Below are 12,677 nucleotides of genomic sequence, written 5' to 3' on the forward strand. Positions count from 1 at the left end.
GAACTGACACGAATTCAATGTAAAATGATGCGAAGTTAGGCAACAGATGGCACCACATACTGTTTGCATTCGTAAAATTAATTAATTAATTACTATTCGATATTTTATTAATTATTCTGCTATTCGGAGCGGAGAAGAATCCACCAAAAAAGAGATAACTACATTGGTCCAGCCGATCTTGAGTTATAAGTGGTATAACTAACACGACTCTGTTTTATATACATATTTAGATGTATAATAGGTGTCAGTAGTATTAAGGAGGTTGTTTTATAACAATAAATCAGATTTGAATATTGTTAATTGCGATTGAAAGTTGACTTGAAAGACTGCCCTTAATTATCGTGGTGATGTCCGATAGCTTCGTGATAATCCCACCACATTGAAGCTCTGATCCTACCAGGGCTCCGTCTGTTACCTTAGGTATCTTGGAGACTTCCCGTACTTATGAATATATTCACTATTTATTTATGTGTTAGGGTAGGGCTTAGGGATCCGTAGTGTTGTTCCATATATTTCGGTATCGAGTGCAGCTTGCTGATACATACCTACACTATACAGACACTCCTGGCATTTATTACGTTTAAAGTTAAATACTCATTTCATAGTCCATTAGCTGGCAAGCTGTACACTGTTTATACCAACGATATCCTTGAGGTAGTGCAGATCGACGTTTGTGGGCTATTTAGAACGGAATCAATTGAAGGAAAAAAATCTGTGGCGCTACAACCTCTTTCTGTCTGGGCCTCAGATTTCTGAATCTGTTTCATGTTCATTTTTAAATCTAATAGGCAAGTAGGTGATCAGCCTCCAGAGCCTAACACACGCCGTCGACTTTTTGGGTCTAAGACATGTCGGTTTCCTCACGATGTTTTCCTTCACCGTTTGAGCGCATGTTAAATGCGCGCACATAGAAAGAAAGTCCAATGGTGCACAGCCGGGTATCGAACCTACGATCTCAAGGATGAGAGTCGCACGCTGAACCCACTAGGCCAACACAGCTCTTATAACAGATAACGGTACTTAATACATTAATAAAGAATTACATTATTTCTTATCTGCAAATGGAATAAATAGGAGACTCACTGCCACTTATAAAACGGCACAAGTGAACGTAAATTATGGGCTGAAGCTTTTGCAACCGCAATTTATTAAGTTTATCGTAGTCCAATTTTCAAAAGATGGATGGGCAACTCACTATCAGGGAAACACCATAATAAAATAAACTGAAAATGCAACAGTAGGCATGTTTTACGATACTCTATTACTTCTAAGGGGTTATATACCAGAATACAATGAAGTTGTGATAAGCAGGCCTCCTCTCCACCTCTCGTTCGAATTCTTCGCGAATATAAAAGAATTAACACTACTTATACAGAGCTTGATATACCTATTAGTTAGAGGGCTGATCAATTTCCGAAAGCGTTGATAAGCGCCTGTCGGTGCCTAATCCGCAATGTAAAGCGAAAAAGTATTTTTAATTACTAGTACCAACTAAAATTTGTAGTTAGAAGTGTAATATTATTATTCAGATTTTTTGTCATGTATTTTAAAGTAAATAGATTGTAATTTTACCTACTTTAATAAATAAATAAATATACCGTAATAGTTCTAAAACTAAACTCACACGGACGCTGACAGAGAAAATATACAACATATATATGTTAACGTAAAATTGTAAAAACCGTTAGATTGTAATCTATCGGTTATCGGTTATCGATATTCGGTAGATTGTACTACACTAACTTAGTTATCATTCAAACTTCTTTGGTCAATTACAGATTAATTTTACTTCCCAACAATTTCATATAACTACCGAATAATAATACGTTAATTTGTAAGCAGTTCGTTGAGGTTCACAATCTTTCGACAGTTTACAATCTCGCGAGATAGATTACAATCTAACGGTTTTTACAATTTTACGGTGACATATACACTCATAGACAGAATACAAAACTTTTTTGTAGTATGTAATAGAAAAAACATCATTTAAAAACACACGCAAAACAGAGTTCTTTTGATAAAACATTTCGCAACTCTCCTCCTCCAATAGATGCTTGGAAATTAATTTTTCGTTTTGTATAAAGATAAAAGTGTGCCATGTGTACGCTCATGTAACAACCGTCGTAAAATCAGCTTCCATAGTAGATGTTAATAATAATGCACATTATTTAAATCAAATTTATAAAATATTGTAGTTTATACAATCGTAAAGCTGGTTAGAGTACGTAAAGCGCGCAAATGGCTCTCGCGCAGCGCGGACGGCGCGCAAGCTTCGCCGATCAACAAATGAAACGCGCCGCACCAAACGCGCGCTCTCTCGCGCAATAACGCGCCGCCTCGCGTCCCTCCCGCCGCCACCTCGCTGCGCACTTCCAGCGCCACGCACCACCTCAACGGCAGCAGTGGCAGACGAGTGCACCTCTCGTCCTTCAGCACCAATGAATGAACTAGCGGCGCCCGCTCGTCGTGCGCGCTCAGCTCGACGTCGCCTTCGCAACGCGGGCCGCACTCGTAGCGCACCGCATAGGTCCAAGTGGTGTAGTTGGACGCCTCGCGCTCGAGTCGCCAAGCGCCGATGTGTCGATAGAGACGCGGGTAATTAGTGAAGTCCGAGAGAAAGTGCGCCAGCGATCGCGGCGTCACGTCCGGAAAATGTGCGTCGAGCTGGGCGTCGAGAGGTACGCGCACGCCGAACGCAGCCAGGACGAACGCCAGCGCCGCGGCGACACGCCATCGCCTCCAGCGAAGCATTACCGGAGTTCAAGAAAGCTATTCACAGTATCGCCGCCGACGCGACGGTCGACCGAGTACTGACTACTGGCGGGTGGCGACACTCGGCTCCCGGATCCGGAAGTGAGGAGGGAGGTCTCGGGAAGTTGCGATATCGCGCTTCGATAAGGCTAGAGATGTGTCACAACGAGTGCGGCTGCGGAATAATTTAATTTGGTCGACATTAATAAACGAATGCTTAATGCTTTTTTGCTGCTGTCTGGATTAGTTTTTGTGTTTTTGTTGAAATGAACAGTCACAAAAAGTGTAAAAATATAAAGTTTTACCATCTAATGTACAAGTACCAAATGCACGAGTCCTATATACAGGAAACCATTCTTCTAAGAGCATTTTGAATCACTTTTGTAATAGATTAAGACTCGGCCACGTCGGGTAAAAAGGAAATTCCAAAAAACAGACTAAATAAAATCGCGTCTTTATTTATTTCTTAATTACTATTTTGTTCTCGTGCCTTAGGCTGTCACAAGTTTGTATGTAGTCGCTCGCATTACAAAAATCATAGATGCAAATCGAAAATGAGTATCTTTTCTCATTTCTTCGTCAAATAATTATCCACAAAACATCACTCACTCAAAATAGAAAAATACACAAAATTATCATCATTCTCGTGTCATTCGATAATATCGTCGCAAAGGATCACATTCCGAGCGTCCGCGTCGCGGCTTCGGCGCGGCCGCGACGGCGGCGGTCGCTACCGACGCCGCCGCCGGCCCTTGCGGTAGCCCTTGCCGTACCAGCCGCCGCCGTCCGCGTCGGTGGCGCTCGCCGCGCCGCCGTCCTCGCCGCAGCACGCGCACAGGAAGCGCTCGCCGCGGACGCGTCGCCAAGCGCGCCGCTCCGGGGGCGTCAGCCGCGGCGGCCCGTACCACAGGCAGCGTCGAGCCGAGTAACGGCGCGCGCACCAGTCGCACTCGGCGGTGGGCGGCGGCGGCGGCGCGGGCGACGAAGGCGCTATGATAGTGTGCAGGCCGGGGTAGAGGCGCGCGCGGCACACGAGCATCGCGCGCTCGATGAAGGCCGCCGCCGCCACGTCCCACTCGGCCTTGGGCTCGAACAGAAGATCGCGCAGCTTCGAATCGAGCTCGTCGTCGTCGTCCCCTTCCACGCGGGCTTCGCGGGGACGCCGGCGCCGAGACGGAGGCGGCTCCGGGGGCGGCGGCTCGGCGGGCGCGTGCTCCGAACGCAGCAGGATGGTCGCGTCGCCCGAGCGCAGAGTCACCCGGAACGAGCGCAAGGCGGGCGAGCGGGCGCCTCGCAGCCGGCTCGCCAGTTTGCACAGCGGCAGTTCCTCGTCCGAATCGGCGGCCGACGACGGCGGCGACGGCGAGTAATGGCGGCGGAGCGGCGGCGGGGGAGGCGTCAGCGGCGGACGGCGCGTGGTGTGCGCCTCGGGCGGCGCGAGCGGTTCGGCGTGCGCCAGCAGCGGGTCGGCGCGGGAGTCGTAGAGCGGCACGTTCAGTCGCAGCCGACGCGCGACGGCGGCCATGACGGCGTCGCACCGCGCGTTTATCTTGAGCGCCGCCGCCGAGTCCTTGGGCGTCCACTGCAGGTTGACGATGTAGAGCGCGGGACGGGCGTGCGGCGCGCGCTGCATCCGCCAGAGTCGCGGGTAGCGACGCAGCACCTTCAGGCTGGAGCCGAGGCACAGCACGACGTCGGCGGCGTTGGCGTGCCTCAGAGCGCCGGCCCAGTTGAGCGGCCAGGCGGCGCGGCCGCGCTCGCCGAAGTGCACGATGGAGTCTCGCAGTTCGCGGCCGCAGCGGTGGCAGAGGCGGCGGGTCGAGTGCGCGTGACGAGCGGTCCTCTCGGTGGTGTCGAACGCGCGCAAGTAAACGCGGCGGCAGGCGGGACAGCGCTCGGCGAACATGTCGCCGTGCAGCTCGGCCAGCGCGCGGCGCGGCAGACCGGCGCGCAGATGTAGGCCGTCGCAGTTCTGCGACACGACGAATTTTAACGCGCCGCGTCGCCACAGTGCCGTCAGGGCCATGTGCGTGAACGTGGGCTGAGCGCGCGCCACGTCCACGCGCGCCACTGACTCGCCGCGCCGCAGCCGCGTCCAGACGCCGCTCGGCCCGCGGTAGTCGGGGATGTCGGCGGCCGTGCTGATACCGGCGCCCGTGTACACCTGGGCGACTCGCATATTAATGACAGGAAGTATATGAAACTGGAGTGTATGAAAATAACACTTGCAGGAAAGAAAAAAAGAAAGAAAGAAAAGTTTATTATACACAATATACAAGATATTTCGATTAAGTAAAGTGTACTGGCCCCCACACCAGCATTCCCTGTGTTGTGGGCAGCCAGTCTTTTCCTTTTGACAAGTAAACAGTATTTTAAAATTATATTAATGATTTCTACACATTTATATTTAAACTATTTTTGCACAATAATTGCTCGTTCAGACACGGCGGGAACCGCGCGATTTCAGAATCGCATGGAAATCGCGCGGGTCTTATTTGTATGAGTTATTAAGTAATCGTTCAGACATACCCGCGCGGTTAATGAAACCGCGCGGTTTCCGCAACCCAACCGCCAGAAAATAGAATCGCGATACTCCCGCGCGGTTCTATTACTATGAAGATCTTACTCAGCGTTCATTAGCATTGCGGGCACCGCGCGATTAACACGTCATAATAAGAGCACCGTGAGTTATTTATTGATGAAGTGGAGAGTTTTTCTTCTGGTAACACGCTTGCCCTCATATGTGTTTCAGAGCTTGAAATATCTTACCTGATTTGTTCAATGAGTTCATCAAAAGATTTTATTGACATTCTCAAATAGTCAAAAAAATTTCGCTCAAACATTCTTAAATTGGGATATAGTGTTACTATCCTCTTAAGATCCTCTCTGAATCTGCGTTTTCTTTATTTTCTGTATCAACCACTGACACGTTAGTTACTCTTCGACTTATATCTTGAAACTGATCGCTAACTAACCGCCACTGTCTGAACAGTCGCCATTTTTGCGGTTCAAACCGCACGATCTGACAATCGCGCGGTTCCCGCTGTGTCTGAACGAGCACTAAGAATATTTTCAGTATCAGAATAGGACAGGTTAACAAGAGTTAGTTTGAGATGTTTAGTAAATGTATGTAATGTGATAATTTTGTTTTTAATGAAGTGGTTAAAGATGAAAGAGGGCCTCGGAAGGAGAAAAAGCGTTGGGCGAAGAAAGTGCGAGTTTTGGGCTGCTTATATATGGCTTTGCGTTTTGTTTGATGTGGTGTGGTGGGTGTTTGTTTCCATATAAAGTCTGCATATTGCTATTAAGTATAATTGTCTCACAGTTAAAAGTTGTTTCAATGTACAATTTTGAAGTTGAGTAGCGGAAAGGTTTCTTATATGATATCTTAAGCACGTTGGGTGCGCTCAATTTTCAGCATTGAAGACAATGCCGCTCCGCCCCAAACCGATATGCAGTAAGATAATATCGACTGGCATAATGCAGTATACACTGTCCTGATTGTATGTGGATCAGCAGGCTTTCTAAGGCGTTTGAAAACATTTATAAGTTTGCGGACTCGAGAACATAGGTAGTTTATTGTTTTAGTGGGTTCCAGGAGAGTGCTGTGAAAGTTCAAACATGCGTGTAATTTCATAGGCGGAACAGGATTTGGTTTGCTGGATTTCGATATGTGAAAACATATGTATTTGGTCTTAGACGTATTTAGGGATAGGAGATTATCTAAAAGCCATTGAGAGATTTGGCGAAGACCTAAATGAGCTAACAGTGTGGCTTAAAAAGCAATATTTTATTAAATTGCATATTTGATTTCATCTTTGTATTTCTTGTTATGTCTTATTTGTACAGGTTATTGTCATTTCTTTTCTCTTGTATTTTCATTGTTGCCCCTTAAAATGTTGTGCACAGTCACTGATGCACATGAATTGTGTTTCGCTAGCATGCACTAACTCTGCACTGCCCTCCTTAAGATATTAGGTGAATACAACAATAAAATTAAATGAAAAAGAAATCTGAGGCCCAGACCTGAAAAGGTTGTAGCACCATTGTTTTTTTTTTAGAAGCTTTGTCCTATTGTATTAGGCACAAACTTGTACTTCTGCAGCAGTCATGAACTGAATTTTATAATAAATTGTAAATTAAATAATGTAAAAGTGGTGTTAAATTGTAAACTGAACTCTTTTTTGTCCAATTTATGAAGAAATACACTCTTGCTGTAAATGATTTCTCCCAAGACAGGGGAAATGTGAGTGATAAGTATTAAAATTAATCTTGTTATATCTCTCTTCATAATCATACTAAAAATGTAAGAAGATGTTGAATTAAGTATTTTCTATAGGTATGTTTGTCATATCATGTTGAGTTAGGCTCAATTAATTATCTTAATTTATTTGTTTAGACTGTATTTCAAAATTCATATCTCATATTCAATAAATGTATTACAAGAAGAAAATTGTTCTTTATTCCACATTTAGTTCAATGAGCATTCCAAACACATGATTACACTGATGTTTGTATGTGCATAATTATCTTAAAGTAATATTCAAACATCGATATGGTTTTTGGTCATAATTATTGAACTAATATGGTAATAGTATGCAACACATTCTAGGACTTTTTTATGGCAACTATGTATACATATATAGTTATGTGTAAAATAGGATAACTTGAAAAAATACATGTACATTAAGATAAAAGTACATTACTTTTGAAGTACTTAGCAAAATAATATTCTTATTTTTCTTTTGACTTTAAGAATATGTTCTACTGCTTGTATACATACCACTAGATGCTTAGCTTCTTGCAGGGCCTTTGCAAGCTGTCGGCACTTTTCACCCAGCACCAGTGGACTATCTTCCACTTCTCGTGCGCGTTCAGCAGCTTGAGCCGCTCTTGCCCTACGCAACAGAGCCGCCGCCGTGCGAGCCGCAGCTAAGCGTTCGTCTTCAACGGTACCCGATGAAGTCACGGCAGTGGCTCCCATCGATCCGCTAAGCCGCGCGCTGCTGCGTACCCGTTGTCGGCCAGCCATGGTAAACACCTAGCGCAGCGTACCTTCTGGGCTGCCTTGCTCCTGATGCTCGATCACTTCCTGTTCGGCCTCTATAGTCATATCGCACCTGCTGCCTTCTTTCATTTATGGAAAATCTTAAAAGAACCGCCTAGTATCTTTATGTTTTTAAATTTTTTGGCTCTTTTGAAGAATGCTATGCCGTGCCATGGTCGATTTTTGAATTTAGGATTGATCTAGCGAGGAGCCACAAGCTGCCGATTAAAAACTAATTAAGATGCAACTTCAACAAGCAAGCTTCATTTCATGCTATTGCCATTTCCCAATAGATGGTTATTCTATTTCGGGTTTATTTATTTTCAACTGTCATTGTCATCTGTGGATTGTTAGTTGCCATTTTTATGTGGCATGAAAACTTAACTTTAAATTCTCTCATTCGTCTTTCCTTAGTCTGTGTTTGACTCAAAGTGTGAATTTCTAAAATTTATATCTCGCAAAATTATTTGCGTTTTATTGTTTTATTACTTATGTTTATTTTAATACTTTTTAGGTTAAACGACAGGAATAAATAGAATAGCTATAACCTGCTCGTTTTTCAAAATAACGAATATCATTATTAACGGCCAGATTCAGGGGTATCTAGCTGTTCGTCGTGATTGCATTAACGGCGTCATCGATGGAGCATGTTCCGTCTTTAAACCCGTAACGCTGGAGTCCCACGACCCACAAGTGTCCTATCCCTGACCCTGTTTCTACTGCATATCAATGACATGCTGCAGCTATTTTTCGGGCAGTTGTCGATCAGTACGGGAACAAGCTTGTGTCTGAAGCATAAACTCTGCTATTTGGAGTCTCGGACGGGACTGGTATTGAATAAATTTAGTCCAAATTAACCCCCAAAAGACACAAGTTTCCGTGTTTTTCGCTAAAAGAACACTCTTTGGCGCTACTTCTGTTTTCTACGAAACTCTCCTTAAAGCTAAATATGTTTAGACCCTAATAACTAGGCATCCTTTATTACGTTATTCATGGCTTATACGCTTTTAGTTATTATTAGATTCAGAGTCAATAACAGCGATAAGTATATGTCGCGTATGTCATAAACGTATTGGATTTACAGCGTGCTTCAGTTGTCATTTGTCACTCGCTTATCACTACAGCTAACAATTGACAATAGCTGATTTGACAACAACAATACAAAATTCTTTAGTTCTCTTTTTGTGTTTTGACAGGTACGGAAATATTGGATTAAGTGATTTTTATTTTAAAATCTAAAAGAATCTAAATACTAAATTAAACAATTGTGATTCAAAGTTCAGATATTACCTGTAACATTAATTGAGTACTTGATTAAGTGAAGATTTTTATTTATTTTTCAGCCGGCTGCTCACTTGATCATCATGGTATGTCAGACTTTTTCAAACTACTACTTAATTTTATAATACAGCAGAGTACCATTTGGATCAATGTACCTTTAATATTTCATAGCCTGCCATTATTTTATAAGTATATTCTAGAAAATTAAATTGTGTTTAGTCGTATTTTATTTATGTTCCTATTAATTAGACATTATTAAAGCTTTTGCAAAGTAAAGCTTTAATTTTTCATCTATTTCAGCCACGAGAAATTAAGGACATCAAGGACTTTCTACTTAAAGCACGCAGGAAAGATGCTAAATGTAAGTTTGTTTAGTATTTTATAACTTTAACTGTCATGAGTGTTGATAATAAACAAATACTACAGCAGGTGTTAAAGGGTGAAAATGTATTGTGCTCAATATAATTCTAATATAAGTTGTAAATGTATGTTTTCCTTTTCCTTTTGTTATTTATAACCAAAGACAAAGTTTTGATTTGTCTGGCTGTATGTATTATTTGAGGAGTAACTAATTAAATTCTGTTACTGTAACTTATTTTATAAAGGCATAATCAATAATATTTTTGAGAGGGCACAAACAAACAACTTTTCAATATAATAGGGTTTATTGGCAGTCATATCATCAAAGAAAACTGTAATCTTATGCTCATACTCATATGTATTCTTAATTATCAATAAATTTATTTTTTATTTAATACATTTTGATGCATCAACCATAAAACTACTGTTGGATCTGAAATTACATTTGACATTTAATACATCTTGATATGGGGGGAGGACTTAAGTCACTACTAAAATTTGTTTATTTTATCCTCTTTCCAAATATTCACACATTTTTTGATCTTAACAGTGCCACTTAGCCATCACTGCTTATAATTTTTTTTATAATATAATACTAATTATCTAGCCATTCCTCAACAGCAACATTTATTTGTTTTATTTATTTATTCCAGAAATACATTGATTATACTTACAGAAACATTTTCATATTTCATTATTAGTCCAGTCTTTTCCAGTATCAGTATTGTAAACATTTTCTATTTTGACCTCAATTCTTGGTTAAGGTTCCTTTATTTTTTACTCTCTCTGATTCGATCCATCTTTTTCATCAATTCCGATGGACTTTTTATATTTAGTGTGTATTATTTTCCCAATATATGGATTTTTCCTTTTTGAAAATAAGCTACTACTTTCTACCACTTCAAAGACACAATCTGTAGGCTTATAAGAATGTGATCCTACAGAGTAGAATGAATATTCTCCAACTAATATTGATTCTTCCATTTTTACCCACAATTATAACCATAAAATAATAACAAATCTATGTTTAATTACTCAAATAGAGAGCATTTCACTATTTTAACAAGTGACTACAAAAAATAAAGCTTCTTGCATTTCAAAATATTATGATTGCTGTCATATCATTAGATTTAACACACTGTTAGTTATTAACACAAGATATGTTATTCCATACACAGTGGTATGGCAATGAACATGGATTTAAAATTGTTTGAAATTATGTATACTTCTGATTCATTTTTATAATATAACATAATACAGTTTAATGTGTGACATCGGTTACATGGTTTTAAATATATATAAAATTGTTTACCATAGTATTTCTGTGGGTGCAGTTAATGTTACTTTGGTCTAAGTATTACTTATAATTTATAAAGTTTGCTTTTCTTTTGTCTTTCCAGTTTTTTTTGCCTGCTCTATGCCCTTGATTTGGGGATTGGTAGTAAATGGGAACTTAAGTTTCCTATTATTTCCTATACTGTATAGAAATATTACAAGTAGATTACAAGATGCATATTTTATAAGTTGGCATATATTTTGTCTATATTATTGATAATTTAACATGACCAGGCCATAAAGCGGCTATAGCTGTGTGTGGTGTGCTTGCAGATCATCATTCTATGTTCTATTGACTTTAAAAAGATATAATACTAAAATAATTTGAATATGAAGCCAACTGATTTGCAAAGATGCAGACAAAAAAATATTGTCTTATTTTAAAAATCAAAATTTAGTTTTTTAATATGGTTGAATGACTCGTTACAGCTGTGAAGATAAAGAAAAATCCAGAGAATGTAAAATTCAAGGTTAGATGCTCCCGGTTTCTATACACACTGGTCATCACAGACAAGGAGAAAGCAGAGAAGCTGAAGCAGAGCCTACCTCCAGGTAGATTATTATTCAACAATTTACTTAGCAGTAGATGTAAACCTAAATAAAATAGTAAACCCAGTAAAATTCCTTAGGCTTGGCCACTATAACCACACAATTGTCACATTATTTTTTACTTAATTTTAAAGAGATATGTAGTTTTATTATAATACAATATATTCAATTTAAAAAAGAAGAAAACAGAATGAAACAATAGTTTACTTGTGAATGTGTGTTTAAATATTATATAAATAATCATATCATTTGTTACAGGTTTACAAGTCAAAGAAGTGAAGTGATGTGACATAGGCTAGCCATTAAACAAGTTATCATACAGAAGTTTTTTTATTACTATTATCACCAGCTGAAAGCAATCCTAATTATTAAATTCTGTTTACCATGACCTGTCCCATCTGCCAGTATCACCTTGTAGTGTTAATACGTTGATTATTATTTGTTCCTTCTTTCTCTGCACCTTCATTCTAATAAAAAAATAAAATAAATGGTAGTGATCTTTGGCTTGTATATGATAAATTGATTATAATAATTGTATGAGCCAAGGTTGTGTCATTGCTTACATTATAAGCTTAGCATAAAATCTTATTATAATATGTGAGTGGTTAATATAAAGTGAACATAAATAATCTCCCTTGACATATGTACTAACTTTTATCGTTTTCGTGTTAATTCTTAGAAAATTAATGAGAAATGTGTCCAGTTTATACTAGTAAAAAATGCATATAACGAAGATGATCGAGACTTTTCACAGATTTCGGAGCATTATGGACTGCCAATAAGGTTTGAGTTCCACTCTCTAATAATCTCTGGGCCAAACAATTTTCTTCCTCAAATGCTACAGCTAGTTCATCCAAATTTGTCAGTTTCTCAAAAACTTAAAAATGATTTTTTTCCCTTTTTAAAAAGCGCAGAAGTTGTGTCACAGCCACTTAATGCGTGCAGAAATAAAATATGTTTTTTATAATGAGAATAATTATCAAAACTTTTAGTAGAGTATATCTCGGTTTTTACATTATTGAATAGATATAGATTTAATGCATGAAGAAAATGATAAAATATAATATAATAGTTAATAAAAATTATTGACAAATATTTATAATAATTGATTTATCGATAGTTCATCAACTATATATGGCGCGCTTTCGACCGGAGGCACCGGTTGACCTGAAGTGATGCTGTGACCGTGCGCTCTCCGCCCTCTATCTCGAAAACGGTTCACCGTATAAAAAATTTTTTAAACAAAATTTGTAGAGAATTTTGTATTCTACAATATTGATCATACATACAAATAGCAAAAACCCATAGGAAATTAGATATTTCCAAAAAAAGCGCAAAAAATCGATTTTTGTGA

The 12,677-nt window shown here is 40.0% G+C and overlaps 2 protein-coding genes across 2 annotated transcripts; one reads left to right on the forward strand and one right to left on the reverse strand.

The window, feature by feature from the left end:
- Positions 1-3,189: 3,189 nt before the first annotated feature.
- Positions 3,190-8,151, reverse strand: LOC125057816 (NAD-dependent protein deacetylase sirtuin-7). The gene is made up of 2 exons (XM_047661726.1): positions 7,535-8,151; positions 3,190-4,915 (listed from the first exon to the last, which is right to left on the reverse strand). The coding sequence occupies exons 1-2, from the start codon at positions 7,781-7,783 to the stop codon at positions 3,482-3,484; spliced, it is 1,683 nt and encodes a 560-aa protein (XP_047517682.1). The 5' UTR covers positions 7,784-8,151; the 3' UTR covers positions 3,190-3,481.
- A 767-nt stretch (positions 8,152-8,918) lies between these two features.
- On the forward strand, positions 8,919-11,644 carry LOC125057839 (60S ribosomal protein L38). The gene is made up of 5 exons (XM_047661753.1): positions 8,919-8,994; positions 9,142-9,165; positions 9,380-9,440; positions 11,204-11,326; positions 11,582-11,644. The coding sequence occupies exons 2-5, from the start codon at positions 9,163-9,165 to the stop codon at positions 11,605-11,607; spliced, it is 213 nt and encodes a 70-aa protein (XP_047517709.1). The 5' UTR covers positions 8,919-8,994; positions 9,142-9,162; the 3' UTR covers positions 11,608-11,644.
- The last annotated feature ends 1,033 nt before the right edge of the window (positions 11,645-12,677 follow it).

The sequence above is a fragment of the Pieris napi genome, chromosome 17 (assembly GCF_905475465.1).
Source record: "Pieris napi chromosome 17, ilPieNapi1.2, whole genome shotgun sequence".
NCBI classification, from domain to species: domain Eukaryota; kingdom Metazoa; phylum Arthropoda; class Insecta; order Lepidoptera; family Pieridae; genus Pieris; species Pieris napi.